Source organism: Pongo abelii, chromosome 8 (genome assembly GCF_028885655.2).
Source record: "Pongo abelii isolate AG06213 chromosome 8, NHGRI_mPonAbe1-v2.0_pri, whole genome shotgun sequence".
NCBI lineage: Eukaryota > Metazoa > Chordata > Mammalia > Primates > Hominidae > Pongo > Pongo abelii.
The window spans coordinates 15064293-15088263 of record NC_071993.2 but is presented as its reverse complement, the minus strand read 5'-3'; the positions used below and the strand labels follow the sequence as shown (position 1 = coordinate 15088263).

The window sequence follows — 23971 nt, the reverse complement described above, 5'->3', positions numbered from 1 at the left end:
TACCGTAGACTATATTCCTAACCTCTAAATGATAGCGTTAAGTTTTAAAAGTTTATTATGGGCTGGGCGCGGTGGCTCATGCCTGTAATCCCATCACTTTGGGAGGCTGAGGTGGGTGGATCAGTTGAGGTCAGGATATCGAGACCAGCCTGGCCAACGTGGTCAAACTCCATCTCTACAAAAATACAAAAATTAGTCCGGTAACAAAAAGTTAGCTGGGCGTGGTGGTGCGCACGTAGTCCCAGCTACTTAGGAGGCTGAGGCAGGAGAATCGCTTGAACCTGGGAAGTGGAGTTTGCAGTGAGCCGAGATCACACCATTGCACTCCAGCCTGGGTGACAGAGCAAGACTCCATCTCAAAAAAAAAAGAATAGACTTATACAGTAAAAAGCAGAAGTTTCTGTTCCCAACACACCTTTTCCAGAGATAGCGTAACGTGTGGTGGTATCTTTCCAGACACACCTGATCACATACAGGCGTGTATTTCCAAGTAACAATGGTGAGGGAACGCTGTTGGAGGAGGTCCAGGGACACCGTGTTTCCATCCCCACCTTGTGCTCTTGATAGCACTGAAATGGTGCGTATAGGCACGTTGGGAGTGACTCTAACAGATTTTGTGCCAGCGTAATTTCTGAATTATTAGATGTATGATGAAATAGATTTCATAACCATGCCCGGCTAGTATTTGTGTTTTTGGTAGGGATGGGGTTTTACCATGTTGGTCAGACTGGTCTCAAATGAAATTATTAGATGTATGATGAAATAGATTTCTTAGTCACCAATATGGCTCATTTTGGATTGTACTGAAAGTTTTTTCTTTTTTCCTTTCAGCTTGAAGGTTTATCTATACTGTTCACCTGTGACTAAGGAGTTGTTGTTAACGAGCCCGAAATACAGATTTTGGAAGAAACGAATTGTAAGTTTTGCTTTTTGGATAACTTAATTTTTTTTTAAGTGGGAAGTATTTTTAGAGGTAGATTGACAAAAACATTGCCTCAGTTTGTCACATACTACAGTTATCCACATTAATTAGAATATTGAGTCTCTGGCCGGACATGGTGGCTTACACCTATAATCCCAGCACTTTGAGAGGCCTTGGTGGGTGGATCACTTGAGGTCAGGAGTTCATGACCAGCCTGGCCAACATGGTGAAACCCTGTCTCTACTAAAAATACAAAATTTGGCCAGGTATGGTGGCACACACCTGTAGTCCCAGCTACTTGGGAGGCTGAGGCAGGAGAATTGCTTGAACCCAGGAAGCAATGGTTGCATTGAGCTAAGATCATGCCACTGCACCCCAGCCTGGGCAATAGAGTGGGACTCCATCTAAAAAAAAAAAAATTGAGTCTGTTGGCATTGAACAATATGGCAGAAGTCAACATTTGGTGGTTGTTGATATGTTTTCCTTGTTCCTCAAGAGTGAGATCTAGGTCTTAGTTTTGTTTGTTTAGTCTCATTGACCCTCTTGCTAAGATGCATTTTAATGTTCTCTATTTTTTGTTTTTGAGATGGAGTCTTGCTCTCTTGCCGAGGCTGGAGTGCAGTGGCTCAAACTCGGCTCACTGCAACCTCCGCCTCCTGGGTTCAAGCGATTCTCCTGCCTCAGCCTCCCGAGTAGCTGGGATTACAGAATCCTACCACCATACCCGGCTAATATTTGTGTTTTTAGTAGGGAGGGGTTTTCACCGTGTTGGTCAGGCAGGTCTCAAACTCCTGACTTCAGGTGATCCACCCATCTTGGTTCCACCCACTTGGTTCCAAGTGGATCCACTTGGATCCACTCCCAAAGTGTTGGAATTACAGGTGTGAGCCACCATGCCTGGCCACATTTTAATATTTTAGAGTGTAAAGTGTTCATTAACGTAATTGCTAAATCCATTTATTTAAATTGTGGGATAGAGTAAGAAAAATAAACATAAATTACAGGCTATCATAAGGAAGAGATGACAGCTAGAATACAGATAGAATGGGTTACTTTCAGTCTGGCAGAATAAAATGCATCTGTCCAATGTGAGGTAGTCAAGGGGAGAAAAAAGTCTGGTGCATAGAAAATGCAAAGAAGGCAGAAAAGGTCCGAGTATAACAGTGATTACTATATATAGGAAAGGATTTAATTCTATCTTTGATCAAAGACAAATTCTCAGTTTAAGTTAAAAAAAATTAGACAAATCTGGCTGGGCCCAGTGGCTCACACTTGTAATCCCAGCACTTTGGGAGGCCAAGGTGGGCGGATCACCTGAGGTCAGTTGGAGACTAGCCTGGCCAACAGGGCGAAACCCTGTGTCTACTAAAAATACAAAATATTGGGCATGGTGGCGGTGCCTGTAATCCCAGCTCCTTGGGATGCTGAGGCAGGACAATCGCTTGAACCTGGGAGGCGGAGGTTGCAGTGAGCTGAGATTGTGCCACTGCACTCTAGCCTGGGCAACAGAGCGAGACTCCGTCTTCAAAAACAAACAAAAAAATTAGACAAATTCGTCAGTATTAGTCTACAAGAGACATAGATAAAACAGAAGGATAAATACAGGTTGAAATTTGAAATTTGGAGGGAAGAAAAAGGGAAAAAATTACTAACCAAATAGAAGGCAAAAATGTCAGAGTGGCAGTTTTTAATATCAGAAAGTAGACTGGAAGGCAAAGAAAGATAAGGTGTGAAGAGGGTGTTACTGTTAAAAGGAACCATGGGTCATATGGATGTATGTGCAATTGACAAAATAGCGTCCAACTGAAGTAGAAACTGCGAGAACCTGTCACCCAGTGCTTGATCTGAGGAGAACCACGATGAGTTAACAGAATGCGAGTTCATTATGTGGATCAGGTCTTAAATCATTGTGGGAGTTGACAGAGCTGTTTGTCCCAGTGTCACGAAGAGTCTGTTAACTTTTTTTTTTTTTTTTTGAGATAGTCTCACTCTGTCACACAGGCTGGAGTGCAGTGGCGTGATCTCAGCTCACTGCAACCTCTGCCTAATGGGTTCAAGCAACTCTCCCTGCCTTTGCCTCCCTGGTAGCTGGGATTACAGGCCTGAACCACCACACCTGGCTAATTTTTATATTTTTTAGTAGAGATGGGGTTTTGCCATGTTGGCGAGGCTGGTCTTGAACTCCTGACCTCAGGTGATCCTCCTGCCTCAGCCACCCAAAGTGCTGGGATTACAGGTGTGAGCCACTGTACGGGGCCTCTGTTTGCTCTTAAGTTGCTTACAGCCAGTGCCTCCCTCCTGCCCACATTTGGGCAAGCTGACAAAAAGGCCATGCCTGCCTTAGCACTGAGGTGAAGTTCAAACCAGGCATGTCCAGGACCACCCCCGCACCACAGTGGAAACCGGGGCTACCTGGTCCTACTCTCTCTTAAGCCACAGGAAACACTTCTGTCCCCAGCTCAGGGACTGCACTGCCCTCCCCGAAAGTCCTGTGATGTGACTGAAGTTTTCTTCTCATTCTCTGTCATGTGTGTGCTCGCGTGTGTTTGTGTGCATGGTATCATCCACCTCAACATCTGACCTTTGATTGGGAAGGGGATTTGTCCTCCCTCTGCAGAGCAGTCACAACAGCAGGGCTGTTCCTGTTGTCTCTGGCGTTCAGCTTGAAGTTGCTACAGGTCAGCCTGGCCAGCAGTCAGGAAGGAAAGCTGGAAGAGAAGCAGAGGGGAACAGAGACAACCTGGAAGGCAGACTGGCCCACTAGAGCCCAGCAGAACAGACCGAAACCCACCTCTGTCTCTCACTTCCTCTGGCCTCAATAGTGCTGGTCTCCCGCTTTGGCTCTGAGGCACATGCACCTGCCCCAGGACTCGGAGGAGCTGCACACAGGCACCCAGCAGAAGCTGGTGTTGCTGCGGCCCTGCCCCAGTCTCTGAGTTAAGCCAGAAGGTCAACAATGTTCATGAGCTGTTACCATTTCTGGCGTTCTTCCGAGCATTAAAAAAAGCCTGCTAGTTCACATCTGCCTTCCGAATGTTTACTGTGGGCAACAACATGGAAAGGGGTTCTAGGAAATAGTTCCAGCTTAGATGAGGGACATAGTACAAACAAGGCCACCGTAGAATAAGGGCAAGAAATAGGAAATCAACAATTGTCACTGAAGAGCTTAACATGCCCCTCCCAGATGCTGAAAGAAGAAGGAGGCAGGAAACAAGATGCAGAAAATGTGTAAATGTGGTCTAATAAACAGAACTTTAAACCCAAGGAAGAAAATAGTATTTTGGGGGGTGCTCATGACATTTACAAAAACTAACCATGTACTGTGTCACGAAAGAAGGCAGTGATGTTGGAGATCAGAAACAAAGGGACAGCTAAAATCTTCCCATATACGTGGAAACTAAATGCGTACAATAACTAACTCTTTGGTTAAAAAGGAAATTGTACAATAAAGAAAACATACAATATGTAGAACTGATATGGCTAGGCTTGGGGGCTCACATGTGTAGTCCTAGCACTTCGGGAGGCCAAGGTGGGACAATCGTATGAGTTCAGGAGTTTGAAACCAGCCTGGGCAATACTGCAAAACCCCATGTCTACAAAAAAACTTAAAAATTAGCCTGGTATAGTAGCATGTGCCTGTAGTCCCAGCCACTCAGAAAGGCTGAGGCAGAAAAATCACTTGAGTCCCGAAGTTTGAGGCCAGAGCGAGCTGTGATTGTGCCACTGCACTCCAGGCTGGCTAACACAGCGAGAGCCTGTCTCAAAAAAAAGAAAAGCAAATAAATAAAGGAGCTGCTGGACAATGGAAACGTGGCGTGTCAGAATGTGTGGAACATAGCTAAATTTGTCCTTGAAGGGAAGTTGATAGCATTAAATAGATATATTAGAAAAGAGGCCGGGCGCAGTGGCTCACACCCGTAATCTCAGCACTTTGGGAGGCTGAGGTGGAGGGATCACCTGAGGTCAGGAGTTCGAGACCAGTCTGGCCAAATGGCGAAACCCCATCTCTACTGCAAAACATTAGCCAGGCATGGTGGCGGGTGCCTGTAGTCCCAGCTGCTCAGGAGGGTGAGGCAGGAGAATTGCTAGAACCTGGGAGGCAGAGGTTGCAGCAAGCTGAGATCGCGCCACTGTGCCCCAGCCTGGGCGACAGAGCGAGACCCTATCTCAAAAATAATAAATGGGGAAAAAGCCATTTCATACATGAAAATGTAAGAATCGTCCTAAAGACAGTAACTGAATCTAGCAGTATTAAATAGTACATCATGAATAAGATGTTTTATTCCAGAAATGCAAAAATATTTTAACACCCAAACCTTAGACACTGTAAGTTTTAGGACATTAGTGGACTAAAAAGGTGAAAAATCACATTGATCTATTCATCAGATACTTACTGAATGCCTCTTATGTGCTAGTCTCTGTTCTGATGGCAGGGGGAAATGTACCAGGGAGCCTTCTGCAGCACTTAGAACCAGTGCATGAGGATGGATGCGGTGGCTCATGCCTGTAATTTGGAAAGCTGAGGCGGGTGATCCTGAGGTCAGGAGTTCGTTCCTCAGGTGATCCTGAGGTCAGGAGTTCAAGACCAGCCTGGCCAACATGGCAAAACCCTGTCTCTACTAAAAATACAAAAAAAATCAGCCTTGCATAGTAGCGGGTGCCTGCCATCCCAGATACTTGGGAGGCTGAGGCAGGAGAATCGCGTGAGCCCAGGAGGCGGTGGTTGCAGTGAGCCAATACAACACCACTGCGCTCCAGCCTGGGTGACAGAGCGAGAATCCGTCTGAAAAAAAAAAGAACCAATGTATGAAGCATCCATGTCACAGACCCATCCAGACTGTGTTCTGAGGCACAAAACTTAGGACACATGACCACGTTTTTACAAAGACTCAAAATTGAGAGGGAGAGAGGAATGGGAGTGGAAGGGATGGGGAAATGAAGGAGGAAAAATGAATCCATGGAAATAGAATTGTGTCGGAGGATTATATGCATTTACAAGGCGTTTACTCCGTATTGCCAAATCTGCCTCAAGATAGGTATTATTTTTGCTTTACAATTTTTTTCTGTTAAAATATTTATTACAATGTAATCAGAATTGTTTATACAGAGAGTCTGAAACTTCTCTTTGCCCCGTTTCTGTGTTTCAGACAACAAAGGCATATAAAGCCATGAAAAACTGGTATATACATGGTCTCTTATTTTATTTTTATAGATATCTATTGAAATCGAGACTCCTACCCAGATATCTTTAGTGGATGAAGCATCAGGAGAGGTAACTAAATATTAAATATTGATTTTTTTTTTTAAAAATGTGGTGCTAAAATGATTGTTTATCTTTCTTTTTGATTTTGTAGTCAGATGCTCTACCCCTCAGCTATACCCTCAATCTTTCTCTTTGATTTTGAATGCTCATTTAACCACAAATAAAAATCTAGTAATTGAGTGGGGTTTTAGGGGCAAAAAAATCCCTTTGTGATTGTGTAAGTCTATTTGGCCTGCACTCACAATACTACCATAGACTGAGTGGCTTATACAATAGACACTTGTTGCTTAGGGTTCTAGAGACTGGAAATCCAAGATCCAGTCTCCATCAGATTTCATGTCTGGTGAGGGCCCACTCCCTGGTTTTTTTTTTTTTTTTTTGAGATGGAGTCTTACTCTGTCACCCAGGCTGGAATGCAGTGGCGTGATCTTGGCTCACTGCAACCTCCACCTCCTGGGTTCAAGCAATTCTCCTGCCTCAGCCTCTCTAGTAAGCTGGGATTACAGGCGCCTGCCACCACGACCACAGCCCAGCTAATTATTGTATTTTTAGTAGAGAGGAGGTTTCACCATGTTGGTCAGACTCATCTTGAACTCCTGACCTCAAGTGATCCGCCTGCCTTGGCCTCCCAAACTGCTGGGGTGACAGGCGTGAGTCACTGTGCCCGGCCACTTCCTGGTTCTTAGATGCTGTCTTTTCCCTGTGTCCTCCCATAGTAAAGGGGCAAACAAGCTCCCCTGGGCGTCTTTTATAAAGGCACTGATGTCACTCACAAGGCTTCTATGCCCAACAACTAATCACCTCCCAAAGGCCTCCTAATAAAACCACTTTGGGGGTTAGGATTTCAACATAGGAATTTTGGGGAGGGACACAAACATTCAGTCCTTAACAGTGATGTATTTATTTCCCATGTTGTAAAGGACTGGGCATGGCTTATTTTTTGTCACATTTGTTCCTTATTACATGCTAATGATGGGAACCCTGGTGTTGATATTACTACATGATGTTATTGTCACATTTACTGAGTTTTATAATGTTCAGAATTTAAAATGGTGATTAATATTTTTGCAGGTAATTCATGGATATTGTACTTTTTTTCTGAATCCTTATTCAGAAAAGGGGCACTGCGAAGTGGAAAAAATTTATTTTTCATCATTAAATTTTGAAGTAGTACTTTTGTGAATGTATGGTTTTAATAAGTAGGACTATAGACATACACTCCCCGTTTTTTTAACCTTTACAGCTGGTAGGTATTTTCCTATTTTGGTTAATATTGGTTTTGTAGCTTGATTATAGCACACCGCTTTGCCATGTTTAACTTTTAGGGTGTCTTGTGTTGTTTGAATGTGATCTGAACAGAAACTGACCTTTTCAGATATTTCTTCTTTGGAGAAGATCAGACAGTTGAAGTTGAGGTATTCTTCCCATCAAATTATCCTGAGGGAGAACTACAGAGCCAGTTTAGTGAGGATTAAAAAGGAAAAAAAAAAAAAAAAAAAAGATAGGTGAACCTTTGTAAATGCCATCCTGGACTCTGCAAACTGCTTTTCCGGGGAATACTGTGATGGTTGGTGGCCCTGTCACAATCAGGGATGTTGGTGAAAGGCATTCCCTAAGCTGGGGGTCGACAGCAGGCTGACTTTTGAGCAGTCTTGCCTCCACTTTGATTTTTTATGTTTCTTCCTGTGTGCCATGACTTTTGTGCATTGTTTATCCAGCTCCAACCGGGGGAGACCCATTTGAAAGGGTCTTCCAGAACGAATGGAGACCTCCGTGAGCTGTCACTGAGCAGTGACCTGGTGTGTGCAGAGCTCTCCCCACTTACTGATGGCTGGAGAGGCAGTAGTGCCCGCAGGTCTTGTCCTTGCCGAACAGTATGATGTGCAGTGTGAATCGGGACCAGGCCTCATCCAGGCTTTAATTTTTTTTTTTTTTGAGATTGAGCGTCACTCTGTCCCTCAGGCTGGAGTGCAGTAGGGCGATCTTGGTTCACTGCAATCTCCACCTCCTGGGTTCAAGCGATTCTCTGGCCTCAGCCTCCTGAGTAGCTGGGATTACAGGTGCCCACCACCATGCCCAGCTAATTTTTGTATTTTTAGTAGAGACAGGGTTTCACCATGTTGGCCAGACTGGTCTGAAACTCCTGACCTCAAGGGATTCACTCACCTCGGCCTCCCAAAGTGCTGGAATTACAGGCGTGAGCCACCGCACCTGGCTGAGGCTTTAAAAATTGTTAAATAGTGGCCGGGCTTGGTGGCTCTCACCTGTAATCCCAGCACTTTGGGAGGCCGAGGCTGATGTATCACTTGAGGTCAAGAGTTCAAGACTAGCCTGGCGAACATGGTGAAACGTTGTTTCTACTAAAAATACAAAAAATTAGCCAGGCGTGATGGCAGGCGCCTGTAATCCCAGCTACTGGGGAGGCTGAGGCAGGAGAATTGCTTGAACCCAGGAGGCGGAGGTTGCAGTGAGCCAAGATCGCACGATTGTACTCCAGCCTGGGCGACAGAGTGAGACTCCGTCTCAAAAAAAAAAAAAAAAAAAAAAAAAAAAAATTTAAAGAGCTTTATTGAGATAGAAGTCAAAGTCACAGACTTGTGTATCCGTCACCATGATCAATTTCAGAATATTTTCAGCACCCCAAGGGAAAAAGCCTTTACCAGTTGAAATCCCTCCCTATTCTCTCCTTCCCCAACCGCCTGGCAACCACTACTGTATTGGACTCTCTGTCTCCATGGGTTCACCTGTTCTGGATATTTCATATGGATATTTCATCTGGTCCCAATTCACACTGCACATGTATGAGTGGAATCATACAACATGTGTTCATTTCATATCTGGCTTCTTTCACTGAGGATGTTTTCAAGGGTCATCCATGTTGTAGCATGTGTCAGTTCTTTTTATGGCCAAATAATATTTCATTGTATGGCTAGACCACATTTTCTTGATTCATTCATCAGTTGATAGACATTTGAACTGGTTCCACCTTTTGGCTAGCATGAAGAATGCTGCTGTGAACAGTCAGGCACACATTTTTGTGTGGCCATCGGTTTTCACTTATCTTGGTTCTATAACTAGTGGGGAAATTGCTCAGTCCCATGGGAACTCTGTTTGTTGAGTGGACAAGGATTCCACTTGTTTCTAGGATTTGGAGCGTGAGGAAATTGGGAGAAAAGGCACATTGTTAAAAGGTACGTAAATGTGTTCTATGAAGGAGGGCTTTGTTGAGCTAGGTCCTAATGATAACTGCTTTCCATTACTATTTCTTCTTTATTTTCTTTTTAGAAGGAAGAGATTGTTGTGACTCTCTTGCCAGCTGGTCACTGTCCAGGATCAGTTATGTAAGGGGGTCATTTATTTTGTCATTTATTAAATGTAGATACATATTGTATTTGTAGAAATAAATTTTTAGGGTCTAAAATTAATACGGGGCTGGGTGCAGTGGCACATGTCTGTAATTCCAGTGCTTTGGGAGGCTGAGGCGGGAGGACTGCTTGAGTTTGGGAGTTGGAGGCTGCAGTGAGTTTTTAAAAAAAAAAAAAAAAAAGAAAGAAAGAATACATAGAGGGAGATTTGATTATTTTTCTAGTCATTTAAAACACATTTGTTCCCAAATTGAACTAGGGGGACTGAGGTGAAGATCCAATTTGAAACGTTTCTTATAAAATGGAAGTCTTCAGGGCCAGGTGTGGTGGCTCACACCTGTAATCCTGGCACTTTGGGAGGCCGAGGCAGGTGCATCACTTGAGGCCAGGAGTTCAAGACCAGCCTGGCCAACATGGTGAAACCCTGACTTTACAAAAAGTATAAACATTAGCCGGGTGTGGTGGCACACCCCTGTAGTCCCAGCTACTGGGGAGGCTGAGGCAGAGAATTGCTTGATCCCAGAAGGCGGAGGTTGCAGTGAGCCAAGATTGAGCCACTGCATTCCAGCCTGGGGGACAGAGCAAGACTCTTGTCTCAAAATAAAAATAAATAAATAAATAAATGGAAGTCTTCAGCAGCTGTTTCCCCAGTGACCTTGTATTTTATCATCACGTGTATTTCTCTCTCCATGAGTAAGAATGATCTCAACATATAATTGAAAGTGCTAACACATCACAGGGAACATCTATTACAAACTGGGTAGTACCTCCATTCTGTTATTTTCTACCCAAGGGAAGAGGTAACAGCTAAGTGCCTGGTGTGGTTCTAATTACTGTGGGATTCCATTACCGTTGTATTATAATGGATATGTTTGTAGGAAGCATTTACTATGCATCTCACATGTGTTTGCTTTATTGGGATTTTATATGAGACTCAGAAGTCACTGGGATATATTTCTTTTTCAGGTTTTTATTTCAGGGCAATAATGGAACTGTCCTGTACACAGGAGACTTCAGATTGGCGCAAGGAGAAGCTGCTAGAATGGAGCTTCTGCACTCCGGGGGCAGGTACTGGGCCTCGTATAGTTTTTTTTTGTTTGTTTGTTTTTTTTTTTTTTTTTTTTGTGAAACGGAGTCTTGCTGTGTCGCCTAGGCCGGAGGGCAGTGATGCAATCTCGGCTCACTGCAACCTCTGCCTCCAGAGTTCAAGCGATTCTCCTGCCTCAGCCTCTCAAGTAGCTGGGATAACAGGTACGTGCCACCACGCCCGGCTAATTTTGTATTTTTAGTGGAGATGGGGTTTTGCCATGTTGGCCAGGCTGGTCTTGAACTCCTGACTTCAGGTGATCTGCCCCCCTTGGCCTCCCAAAGTGCTGGGATTACAGGCATGAGCCACTGTGCCTGGCCTCTTGTACAGTTCTTGTGTGTATGACTGAATAAAATTTTATTGCTCTGGCCGGGTGTAATCCCAGCACTTTGGGAGTTCTGGCCTGTAATCCCAGCACTTTTGGAGGCTGAGGTGGGTGGATCACTTGAGGCCAGGCGTTCGAGACCAGCCTGGTCAACATGGTGAAACCCCGTCTCTACTAAAACTACAAAAATTAGCCAGGTGTGGTGGCGCACACCCATGATCCCAGATAGTTGGGAGGCTGAGGTGGGAGAATTGCTTGAACCTGGGAGGTGGAGGAGGTGGCAGTGAGCAGACATGGTGCCATTGCACTTCAGCCTGGGCAACAGAGCAAAACTCCATCTTAAAAAACAAAAAAAGTTACACATAATTTATATCACATTGGATGGCTAACATCAATTTTTTTTTTCTTTTCAGAATCAAAGACATTCAAAGTGTATATTTAGATACTACGTTCTGTGATCCAAGATTTTACCAAATTCCAAGTCGGGTAAGTCTGCCTGGAGGAACAGGGTTATCATCTGGGTGTGCCAGTGTTTTTAGTAGGAAGTTTGCAGGATGACAGGTCAGATCCTAACTTTCCCCGTAGGTGTGAGTACCTGGGACTGTTGGGAAGGAAAAGGCTATGTGCGGCTCTCCACCTGTTAAATGTCTCTTTAAAATCCTGTCTAGGAGGAGTGTTTAAGTGGAATCTTAGAGCTGGTTCGAAGCTGGATCACTCGGAGCCCGTACCATGTTGTGTGGCTGAACTGCAAAGCGGCTTATGGCTATGAATATTTGTTCACCAACCTTAGTGAAGAATTAGGAGTCCAGGTATGGTGACTGTTCATTCTTTTTTTTTTTTTTTTTTTTCTTCTTTTGAGAGGGAGTCTTGCTATGTCACCCAGGCTGGAGTGCAGTGACGCAACCTCGGCTCACTGCAGCCTGCACCTCCCGGGTTCAAGCAATTCTCCTGGCTCGGCCTCCTGAGTAGCTGGGACTACAGGTGTGAGCCACCATGCCTGGCTAATTTTTGTATTTTTAGTAGAGACGACGTTTCGCCATGTTGGCCAGGCTGGTCTTGAACTCCTGACCTCAAGTGATCTGCCCGCCTCAGCCTCCTAAAGTGCTGGGATTATAGGCCTGAGCCAGCGCTCCCAGCCTGTTCATTCTTTTCTCTTGCTTCCTTCCATCCTCCTAGCTCACCTTTCCTCCCCCTTCTCACCCCTCAAATAACTGCACACAGTGACAGATGGAAGCACCCTGTCAAGACGTGTCTGCAGCAGAGGTTGGTGGGCCCTCTGAAGTAATATATCATCTTAGTTGAGTCACATTCTCATGGGAGAAAATTGACAGAAGCCCAAATGGCTTACAAGAGGCTTCAGTGAAATGCCCCACAGACAAAGTATTTTTTCCAAACTTTGGGTCATGAAATAAATTTAGCGATTGTGACCAGCATTGAAAATAAATTTGAACAAGGCGATATGGGAGTGGATTGTTTGCAGTACATGCTCCTCTGTTGCACGTCATGTATATGCCTTTAAGATGATTCTTGATTTTTTTTTCGAAACTGTCTTGCTCTGTCACCCAGGCTGGAGTGCAGTGGCACGGTCTCAGTTCACTGCAACCTCCGCCTCCTGGGTTCAAGTGATTCTCTTGCCTCAGACTCCCGAGTAGCTTGGATTACAGGCCTGAACCACCACACCTGGCTAATTTTTGTATTTTTAGTAGAGATGGGGCTTCATCATGTTGGCCAGGCTGGTCTCGCTCTCCTGACCTCAAGCGATCCACCGGCCTCCGCCTCCCAAAGTGCTGGGAATACAGGCATAAGCCACAGCGCCTGGCCGAGGGTAGATGATTCTTGATTGTTTTTGTCTGTGTGGATTACTGCTTTATTCCCAGCATTTAGAATAAAGCTCGACACACAGTAGGTGTACAAGGAATATTAACTGAATTTCTTTTGAAGGACTGAAGGACAGTATTAACATCATTAAATGACATCCCTGAGCCGAGTCTCTGTAATTTTTCATTGCCGTCAGTGATGGCAGTGATCCTGGCCAGTCAGCCTTGTGCCTGTTGACATGCTGGCAGAATACCAGAGTACACTGAAACAGCCAAAAACTGCTTTTCAAGAAAGAAGAGAGGGTTAATTCACTAACTGAATGTTTTGCCCTGAATAATTAACCTTGAACAATTTATAGGAAATACATTTCAAATAATTTGCATGTACGTATTATTTGCCTTAGGTTCATGTGAATAAGCTAGACATGTTTAGGAACATGCCTGAGATCCTTCATCATCTCACAACAGACCGCAACACTCAGATCCATGCATGCCGGCACCCCAAGGTACGTGTGTAAGTGATTCCTCTCGTATTGTTTGTGTAATCTATGAAAAAGAAGAAAGGTCAGGACTTCCATTTATAGACTCTTCGCTTTACAAATGTAAAACCTGAGGCTGCAATCCTAAGTTGTTAGCTGAAGGTCATGGAACTGTACATTGCCATATTCCATGACCACACTTTTCAACATTAGTAAATAGACACAGATCTGTACATTTTTTTTTTTTTTTTTTTGAGATGGAGTCTCACTCTGTCGCCCAGGCTGGAATGCAGTGGCGCAATCTCAGCTCACTGCAAGCTCCGCCTCCTGGGTTCACACTGTTCTCCTGCCTCAGCCTCCTGAGTAGCTGGGATTACAGGCGCCCACCACCACGCCCGGCTAATTTTTAGTTATTTTTAGTAGAGACGAGGTTTCACCATGTTAGCCAGGATGGTCTCGATCTCCTGACCTCGTGATCTGCCTGCCTCGGCCTCCCAAAGTGCCGGGACTACAGGCATGAGCCACCACCCCCGACCAGATCTTTATAGTTTTCTAATGAAATCTATTCATACACATTTGATAATTCAAATTTATTTGTAATGAAATCAGTAATATGTTATAGCTTATAACTTAAACATTTGTGCTATTTATGTATGTATTTACATATTTGAGACATTCTCACTCTTTTGCTCAGACTGGAGTGCAGTGGCCCACTCTTGGCTCACTGCAGCCTCCATCTCCTGGGTTCAAGTGATTCTCCTGCCTCAGCCTCCTATGTAGCTGGGACCACTGACATGCACCATGACTTCTGGCTAATTTTTGTAATTTTATTGATTTATTTATTATTTATTTATTTTTGAGATGAGCCTTGCTCTGTTGCCCAGGTTGGAGTGCAGTGGGGCCATCTTGGTTCACTGCAACCTCCGCCTCCTGGGTTCAAGCGATTCTCCTGCCTCAGCCTCCTATGTAGCTGGGATTACAGGCATGCACCACCACGCCTGGCTAATTTTTGTTAAGTAGAGACGGGGTTTCGCCCTGTTGGCCAGGGGGGTCTTGAACTCCTGATCTCAAGTGATCTGCTCTCCTTGGCCTTCCAAAGTGTTGGGATTACAGGCATGAGCCACTGCGCCCATCCTGTGCTTTTTATTTTTGAGACTCATGACGTAAGCATGTTTATAAACTTTTTCTTCTACTTATTTGAGATAAATAACTAGACATAACTTTTTTTCACACTTTAAAATAGTTTCATGTCTTGATGGTCCTATTTCTAATGGATGTTTCCAGTGTCTTTGCAAGTCACATGTCATTTGTTTTCTTTTCTTTTTTTTTTTTTTTTTTTTTTTTTTTTGAGATGGAGTCTCACTCTGTTGCCCAGGCTGGAGTGCAATGGCGCCATCTCGGCTCACTGCAAGCTCTGCCTCCCAGATTCAAGCGATTCTCTTGCCTCAGCCTCCCGAGTAGCTGAGATTACAGGCTTCTGCCACCACGCCCGGGTAATTTTTGTATTTTTAGTAGAGACAGGGTTTCACCATATTGGCCAGGCTGGTCTCGAACTCCTAACCTCGTGACCACCCCACCTTGGCCTCCCAAAGTGCTGGGATTACAGGCATGAGCCACCACACCTGGCCTCGTTCGTTTTCTAATGCCAACACAGAACCTCCTTCTTTTGTCAAATGCTGAGTACAAGACTTTCATTTTGAATTTGATTTAAAAAATATTGTTTTCAATTAAAATTATTAAGGCTAATTAGTGATCTTTAAATGTAGTGGTTTGAGTGATCATTATTTTTCTCTAAATTTTAAAATACCTTAGCATTAAATCCTGTGTAATTTTTAAAGTAAACATTGCATTTATTCATTTAGATCACTGTTCTGGTAGTAATAATGGTTCCATTAGCCAAAAGCCTAGTTGCCTAGCCCTTACGATAAAGCGTAATTTCAAACAAGAGAGAATTCTGATCCGCAGCATGGAATGTTTTCCTTTAGGCCACTGTGAGAGCTGCAGTGTAAATTATTTTTGCTCATTGGTAAGCTGCATATTCTATGTTGCATTTGGGGATTTATTTCTCCACTTTGTGTGGGTGTATGCTCATATAAGTACACATATATATTCACATATAGAGACACGTCCAGTGGATTCTTGGATGGATAAAAATGTATACATAAAACATAAATCGGCTGAGTGTGGTGGCTCATGCCTGTAATCCTAGCGCTTTAAGAGGCCGAGGCGTGTGGATCACTTGAGGTCAGGAGTTCGAAACCAGCCTGCCCAGCGTGGCAAAACCCCATCTCTAGTAAAAATAAAAAAATTAGCTGGGCATGGTGGTGTGTGCCTGTAGCCCTAGCTACTAGGGAGGCTGAGGCATGAGAATCGCTTGAACCTAGGAGGCGGAGGTTGCAGTGAGCCAAGATGGCACCACTGCACTCCAGTCTGGGTGACAGAGCAAGACTCTGCCTCAAAAAAACAAACAAACAAAACCCATAAACTTAGTGGCTCACATCTGTAATCCCAGCACTTTGGGAGGCCAAGGCAGGTGGATCGCCTGAGTCTAGGAGTTCGAGACCAGCCTGGGCAACGTGGTGAAACCCCGTCTCTACAAAAAATACAAAAAAAGAAAAAATGCTGAGTGTGGTGGTGCATGCCTGGAGTCCCAGATACTTAGGAAGCTGAGGTGGGAGAATTGCTTGAGTCTGGGAGGTGGAGGTTGCAGTAAGCCAAGATTGTGCCACTGCACTCCAGCCTGGGTGACAGAGTGAAACCCCGTCTCAAGAAAATAAATAATACAAACCTTTTTGTCCCTTTTTCTGTTGGACTCATAGTATTGGGCCCCTTGCCCCCTAAATCTTTTAATTGGTGAATTTCTTTTTGCTGTGGATTTTCTCCCATCCCACAAAGTAGCTTAAGTAGTAATTCCTTTGCTGTCAGGGCTACTTTCCTTGAGATGCTATTTCTGGCTTCTTAAAAGATTTTTTAGGTCACGTACCCCTTTAGAATACTAACAGGTCCACAGCTTATAGAGTCCACTCTTAACTCTAATCTGCAGCTTCCTAAGAAACAGCACCAAAGGCACCCCAAAGAAATTTGAGTGGGATGGAATGTTAATGGTTTGGAAGGTTCTGGATTTAAAAATAATGCCTTTGGAAAAGTTGTCTCATTATTTTTCAGCCTTTTGAAAACACTTGTATTTGTTACTTTTTTTTCCCTCCAAATTTATTTTGAAAACTTTTTAATTTGAATTGAATTTATTTTATACAGTCTTGCTCTGTCACCCAGGCTGGAGTGCAGTTGTGCAGTCATTGCTCACTGTAGCCTCAACCCCCCAGGCTCAAGTGATCTTCCTGCCTCAGCCTCCTGAATAGCTGGCACTGCAGGTGTGTACCAACCCACCTGGCTAATTTTTAAATTTTTTTGTAGAGATGGAATCCCACTATATTGCCCAGGCTGAAATCTTTTTTTTTTTAATTAAAAAAAAATGTTTTTTTGAGATGGAGTTTCGCTCTGTTGCCCAGGCTGGAGTGCAGTGGCGCAATCTGGGCTCACTGCAATCTCCACCTCCCGGGTTCAAGCGATTCTCCCACCACAGCCTCCCAAGTAGCTGGGATTACAGGCATGCGCCACCATGCCTGGCTAGTTTTGTATTTTTAGTAGAGACAAGGTTTCACCATGTTGGTCAGACTGGTCTTGGACTCCTGACCTCAAGTGATCCACCTGCCTCAGCCTCCCAGAGGGCTGGGATTATAGGCATGAGCCACCACGCCCGGCCCTGAAAACTTTTTAAACAGTAAAGTTGTAAGACTGGTACAAGGGCCTGGGCCCAATGGCTCTCGCCTGTAATTCCAACAGTTTAGGAGGCCAAGGCGGGCAGATCTCTTGAGGTCAGGAGTTCGAGACCAGCCCAGCCAACATGGTGAAACCCTGTAACTAAAAATAGAAAATTTAGCTGGGTGTGGTGGTGTGTGCCTATAATTTCAGCTACTTGGGAGGATGACACATGAGAATTGCTTGAACCCAGGAGGCAGAGGTTTTAGTGAGTTGAGATGGCACCACCACTCTCCAGCCTGAGTGACAAAGCGAGACTCTGTCCAAAAAAAAAAAGGAACACCATACACCCTTCGTTTGGATTTGCTGGGTTGCCACCACTTTGCACCTCTCTTCCTCTGTCTCTGTACGTATAACCAACTCCCCACTCCAAACCAATTGAGAGTAAAGTTACAGACTCCATGGTACATCACCCCAAATCCTTCAGCCTGTGGCTCTTGAGAATAAGAACATTTTCCTGTGTAACCACAATACAGTACCCTTCCTCAGGACATTTTGTGTTGATACAGTACTATTAGCTGTTACACAGTCCATGTTCAGATGTCCCCAGTTCTTCCCATAGTGTCCTTTATAGCTTGTAGAACAGGGGGACAGGGGCATCCAGGATTTATTTGAGGGTCACGCATTGCGTTCAGTCAGGCCTGAAGGGTCTCCTTTGATATAGATCGTTTGTCCAGCCTTTTGCTTGTCTTCACATTAATGGTTTTGAAGAGTCCAGCCCGGTTGTTTTGTGGAATATTCCCCAATTTGGAATTATCTGATTGTTTCTTCATGTGTACATTTTTTTGTTGTTGTTGTTTTTTTTTTTTTTTCATGTCTGGAAACTTTTCTACTTTTGTTTTTGAGACTCTGCCTACAACAGATTTGTAGAAAATGTAGAGCTGTTTTTCTGTGCTTTTTATCTTTTTTAGGCAGAGGAATATTTTCAGTGGAGCAAATTACCCTGTGGAATTACTTCCAGAAATAGAATTCCACTCCACATAATCAGCATTAAGCCATCCACCATGTGGTTTGGAGAAAGAAGCAGAAAAACAAATGTAATTGTGAGGTAAGAAAGCAATGTCATAGGTCTTCTGAGAGAAACTTTGAGTAAATTGTCTGATTTAATTTCATTTAAGCACAGTCTAGCCTAAGCCCAAGAATATAATTATATATTATATTAATTTCTTAAATTTAAATTTTATTTAAATGGAGGGGATGCTACTCCCAAACCAGTTACACTCCCATCAGCTGTGTATCCTGAGGTTCCCTCTGGGTAGGTTGATGAGATGGTTGGAGACTGAAGGCATCTGAGTGCTTGGCTAAGAGTGAGAAATTGATGTCATACAGAACAGAACCCTTGGTGGAGTAGAGGAGTGACTATAATAATCACAATATTTTAGCAACATTGCCTTAACTTTGGCTGTTTAGAATGTCTGCAACAGGTCCCTCCCTCCCTCCTTCCCTCCTTCCCTCCTTCCCTCCTTCTCCTCCCTCCCTCCCTCTCCTTCCTCCCGCCCTCCCTCCCATCTGAGTGCTTGGCTAAGAGGAAGAAACTGATGTCATAAAGAACAGAACCCTTGGTGGAGTAGAGGAGTGACTATAATGATCTTAATATTTTAGCAACATTTCCTTAACTTTGGCTGTTCAGAATATCTGCAAGAGGTCCCTCCCTCCCTCCCTCCCTTCTCTTTTTTTTTTTTTTTGGAGATAGAATCTCACTCTGTCACCCAGGCTGGAGTGAAGTGGTGTGATCTCAGCTCACTGCAGCCTCTGCCTCCCTAGTAGCTCAAGTGATTCTCCTGCCTCAGCCTCACTAGTAGCTGGGATTACAGGCATGTACTGCCACCATGCCGAGCTAACTTTTTGTGTTTTCAGTAGAGACAGAGTTTCACTATGTTGGCTAGGCTGGTCTCGAACTCCTGAGCTCAGGCAATCCGTGCACCTCGGCCTCCCAAAGTGCTGGGGTTATAGGCGTGAGCCACCACACACGGTCTACAACAGGTTTCCACTTCTGGAAAAGGTTCCCTGCTATCCCAAGAAGAAATTCCTAATTTAGGGTGATTTCAGGACACGTGCTGCTGAAGCGAGCCCATTAGAGTGGTTTCACACTAGAATAGCCTAAATGAGAAGGGCCAGCTTCGCTTACTTTTAGTTTTGCTCAGTGATCTTTTTATTTTGTGTTTTCATTTCCCTTTAGGACTGGAGAGAGTTCATACAGAGCTTGTTTTTCTTTTCACTCCTCCTACAGTGAGGTAAGAGGATCCCATGTACTCATAACCCTTATTGCTCAGTGTTCTGCAGCCTTGGTAGTTGACAGTAGTCCCCTGACTCCAGAAGCATCTCTGTTTCTACGGAAGTTTCATTTCCTTTTAGTTTTTTTTCCTAAATGCTGCTGATCCTCATTATTCATGGATTCTTTTTTTTTTTTTTTTTGGTTGAGACGGTGTTTTACTCTGTCACCCAGGTTAGGGTGCAGTGGTGTTTTTGGCTCACTGCAACCTCTGCCTCCTGGGTTCAGGTGATTCTCCTGCCTCAGCCTCCTGAGTAGCTGGGACTACAAGTGCCCACCACCATGCCCGGCTAAAATTTTTGTATTTTTAGCAGAGACAGGGTTTTACCACATTGGCCAGGCTGGTTTTGAACTGACGTCAGGTAATCCGCCTGCCTTGGCCTCCCAAAGTGCTGGGTTACACGTGTAAGTCACTGCACCTGGCTTCATGGATTCTATTTTTATGTGTTGGCCTGCTCACTGAAACTGACCTGTAACCTCAGTATCAATATTTACAGTGCTTTTGTGATCATTTGTGGACTTGTGGAGAGTGGTGAAAATTTTGAGTCACCTGACGTGCACATTCTCGGCTCAGGTAGAACAAGGCAACACTCCGCCTTCTTTCAGCTCTTACTCTGTCAACAAGTGTATCAGTCTGTTCTCCTGCTGCTCTAAGGACATGCCCGAGACTGGCTAATTTATAAAGGAAAGAGGTTGAATTGACTCGTAGTTCCACAGGGCTGGGGAGGCCTCAGGAAATTTACAATCATAGCAAACACATCCTTCTTCACATGGCGGCAGCAAAGAGAAGTGCAGAGTGAAGGTGGGGAAAAGCCCCTTATAAAACCATCAGATCTCGTGAGAACTATCATTAGAACAGTATGGAGGTAGCCACCCCTGTGATTCAATTGCCTCCCACCGGTCCCTCTGACACATGGGGATGATGGCAACTACAGTTCAAGATGAGATTTGGGTAGGGACACAGCCAAACCATATCGAAAGTTTCCTTTTTGCCATCTATTAAGTGCCATGTTTTTCATATTTTTGTGCTTTTTGTTGGTGATCTTATTTAAATGGTGACCAATCATAGCACTGAAGTCCTATCTAGTGTTCCTAAGCACGGGAAGACTGTAACGGCTTCTAGAGAAAATATGTATGTTAGATAGGCATGAGTTATAGGGCTATTGACCATGAGTTCAATGTTAATGAATCAAAATATCTATTAAATGAGGCATCTTTCAACAGAAACACACATAAAACAAGGTTATGTATTAATTGGCTGATGAAAACGATGTCACCAAAGGATGGCAGGAACCCTGTATTTTCCCTAGCAGCAATGGCTCAGTATTTGCTAATTCAGCATTTATGGTGACTATAATTTATAGAGTATAACTACCGCGAATAAAGAGAATTGGCTGTATTGATGCCTTATTTTAAGGCAGGCATTTGATAAAAGGGAGTCAACTTATATAAGTGAGAGGGGGTGCTCCTTTACTGGGTGTCTCTTATCTCCTTGGGGCCATTTCATCTCTGAGAAGTAGTAGTGAACCATTTCTGGTATAGGCTTGACTTTTACTTTTTTTTTTTTTTTTTTTTTTTTTTTTTATCCTTTATTCCCTTCAAAAGTCTCAGATTTCTATCAGCCTCAACTTTGTGCAAATCAAATAGGTGTTGGGTGGGCAGGTAATTACGGTTTCTATTTGCATGCCTACTGTGAAGGTACAAAAGACACTGTTTGTGAAAAATACCTAAAGATTAGATCTTCCTGCCTTTCCCCTGTCTTAAAGTAGCCCTTTTATTTTTATGTAGAGTTATTGGCAATTCTTGGGTTCCTGCCTCTTTCAATTTGGTGGGATACTAATAATTACACTGGGTTCTACTCTGTCCATTTGCAGAAGGGCATAAAAGTCTTTGTGTTCTCATTATCAACTTAGTAATGGACGATTTTTAAAAAAATTTTTTTATTTTTATTTATTTATTTTTTTGAGATGGAGTCTCGCTCTATTGCCCAGTCTGGAGAGCAGTGGCACGATCTCGGCTCACTGCAACCTCCACCTCCTGGGTTCACACCATTCTCCTGCCTCAACCTCCTGAGTAGATGAGACTACGGCGCCCACCACCACGCCTGGCTAATTTTTTGTATTTTTAGTAGAGACGGGGTTTCACCGTGTTAGCCAGGTTGGTCTCGAACTTCTGACCTTGTGATCCACCTGGCTCGGCCTCCCAAAGTGCTGGGATTACAGGTGTGAGCCACCGCGCCCAGCCTGGATGATTTTATTGACTGTTTCACCAGATACCAAGCTAAGCACTTCACATGCATAATCTCATTTATACTTTTAAATGAAGAATCTAAAATTAGAGACATTAGGTAACTTGACTGAGATCACAAGCTCACCAATGTCTAATAAGAGATGAAGCTGACATTCCTTTAGGTTGTAGAGAAGTTTTGAGGAATAGTGACAGAGTTCCTCTGTTTAGCATTCTGAACTTTGCAAAAAGTCAAGGTATTCGTGAAGTTTTTGCATGTAATTGTTTGTTTAGAATTAATCATTGGGAGAGGCAGTCTATGTGCACAGTCTTTCAACACTCACTGGCTACATAAGAATGGGACACTTCCTTACTGAGAGAGAGCGCTCCCGATAGAGTGAGCACACAGCCTGCGGCAGCTCAGTGCCTTGTGTGGAAACATCTTTCTCTGCTTTGTACTTGATGTGTGTCCCTTTGTTCTACTTAAGCCTGTGCGTCAATGGCCCTTAGGCACACCCCAGCTGTCCTTATTTCAGACAGCATGATGGGGGTTCCTTCCTGTGTGGCAGGAGAGGGTTGCATGTAGGCAGGTTGCCCTGTGTTGGCTGCAGGGAGAGACACGCTGGTCACTGGGGACCAGTGCACATTGTTGGATTTGATCTTGCTTGGTCTTTTCTCAGTAAGTGAAGCATTGCTCCATCCAGTGCTTGACTGCATTGTTTTCCTTGGTGACTCCGACACCAAGATACAATGGGCAGTGTTTGGATCCTTCCCTGGAATCAGTGACCAATGCATGGTGTTCTGCCCAATGAGAATGAACCATTTGAACAAATCAAGTAACCTCAAAGATGTAATTCTCTTGGCATTGTTAATGATTATTTGTAGGAGTAAATAAGTGCAATTCTTTTGTTGTTCTTTTTTTGGAGATGGGGTCTCTCTGTGTTGCCCAGGCTGGCCTCAAATCCCTGGGCTTAAGCAATCTTCCTGCCTCAGCCTTGATTAGCTGGGATCACAGACACGTACCACTGTGCCCAGCTAAGAAATGCAATTCTAAGACCTTGGTTTTTTGTGTATATTATAGTTAATGCCCAGCTAAATTCTAACTCATTTGAAAGGGGATTTGTTAAATCTAAGCAACTGACCTTCTTGGACAAGGAAAGCAATGTATTAAAAAAAAAAAGAAAAAAAAAAAAAGAAACTTTGAGTCCCACTGGTGATTCTCAGCTCTTACTGTGGATCAGAATCACCTGGGGAATATTTAAATGTACTGATTTCTAGGCCCACTAGTACTCAGCGTTCAGGAGATCTTTGGGAGTGAGGCCCAGGCATTGGATAATTTTTCCCAAGAGGTCCCTGGTGATCCCCACGTGCAGGCAGCATTGAGAACCACAGCCATAAGAGAGTTCTGCTTCTCTTTCCCCTTTATCTCCCCTAACAACCTGTTTCATCGTAGAGATTGTTGATCCATGTGATTTTCCTTTTTCTAGATTAAAGATTTCTTGAGCTACCTCTGTCCTGTGAACGCATATCCAAATGTCATTCCAGTTGGCACAACTATTGATAAAGTTGTCGAAATGTGAGTAGTCACTGGTTGTGGGACTTGGCATCTCCCTTGGTGGCTCTTGGCTAGGACACAAAGGAGAGTTTGCCTGAATGTTTACAAATCTAGAATCTGTTTCTGTTGGGACATTTCTGAACTGATACTTATTTCCATTTTTTCCTGGAGTGTTTGCTTTAGTTCAACAGTGTGGCAGAAGGTATAGGTAGTGTTGTCAGCTTCTCCTGGGTTGCAACCCAGCTCCACCACTTACTAACAGTGCGGTGTGAGCTTGGCCAGATCACTTCTCTGAGCTAGTCATTCTGAATCAGCAAAATAGGAATATTGATGCCTACTTGTTGGTCTTCTCAAAAAAGAAAGAGATGATACAGGGAGATAGTATAAGAAAAGCACCTAGTACCATGCCAAGTAGGTCGTCAAGTGTCTACTGAATGGATAAATGAAGTCAAAGGAGAGGTGCAATCATATTCATGGATGTCTTTTACTACAGTATTACCATTTTCTTACCTCTTCTTTGGGTTTCATTTATGCATTCATGAATGATTTTTTTTTTTTTTTTTTTTTTTTTTTTTTTAGACAGGGTCTCACTCTGTCACCCAGGCTGGAGTGCAGTGGCGTGATCTCGGCTTACTGCAACCTCCACCTCCTGGGTTCAGGCGATTCTCCTGCCTCAGCCTCCCGAGTAGCTGGGACTATAGGTGCATGCCATCACGCCCGGCTAATTTTTGTATTTTTAGTAGAGACAAGGTTTTGCCATGTTGACCAGGATGGCCTCGAACTCCCGAGCTCAAGTGATCCACCTGTCTCAGCCTCCCAAAGTGTTGGGATTACAGGCATG

The 23971-nt window shown here is 44.0% G+C and overlaps 1 protein-coding gene across 2 annotated transcripts in view; it reads left to right on the top strand.

Annotated features, from left to right (window-relative positions):
- DCLRE1C (DNA cross-link repair 1C) overlaps positions 1–23971 on the top strand; it is a 50504-nt gene that overhangs the window by 7747 nt on the left and 18786 nt on the right. For both annotated transcript variants that reach the window (XM_063727132.1, NM_001132979.1), the window contains 10 exon segments: positions 832–916; positions 6135–6194; positions 9471–9526; positions 10517–10618; positions 11376–11448; positions 11631–11771; positions 13184–13285; positions 17989–18125; positions 19257–19311; positions 23063–23151. In XM_063727132.1, the coding sequence (XP_063583202.1) occupies positions 9525–9526; positions 10517–10618; positions 11376–11448; positions 11631–11771; positions 13184–13285; positions 17989–18125; positions 19257–19311; positions 23063–23151 (701 nt within the window). In that variant the 5' untranslated portion in view covers positions 832–916; positions 6135–6194; positions 9471–9524.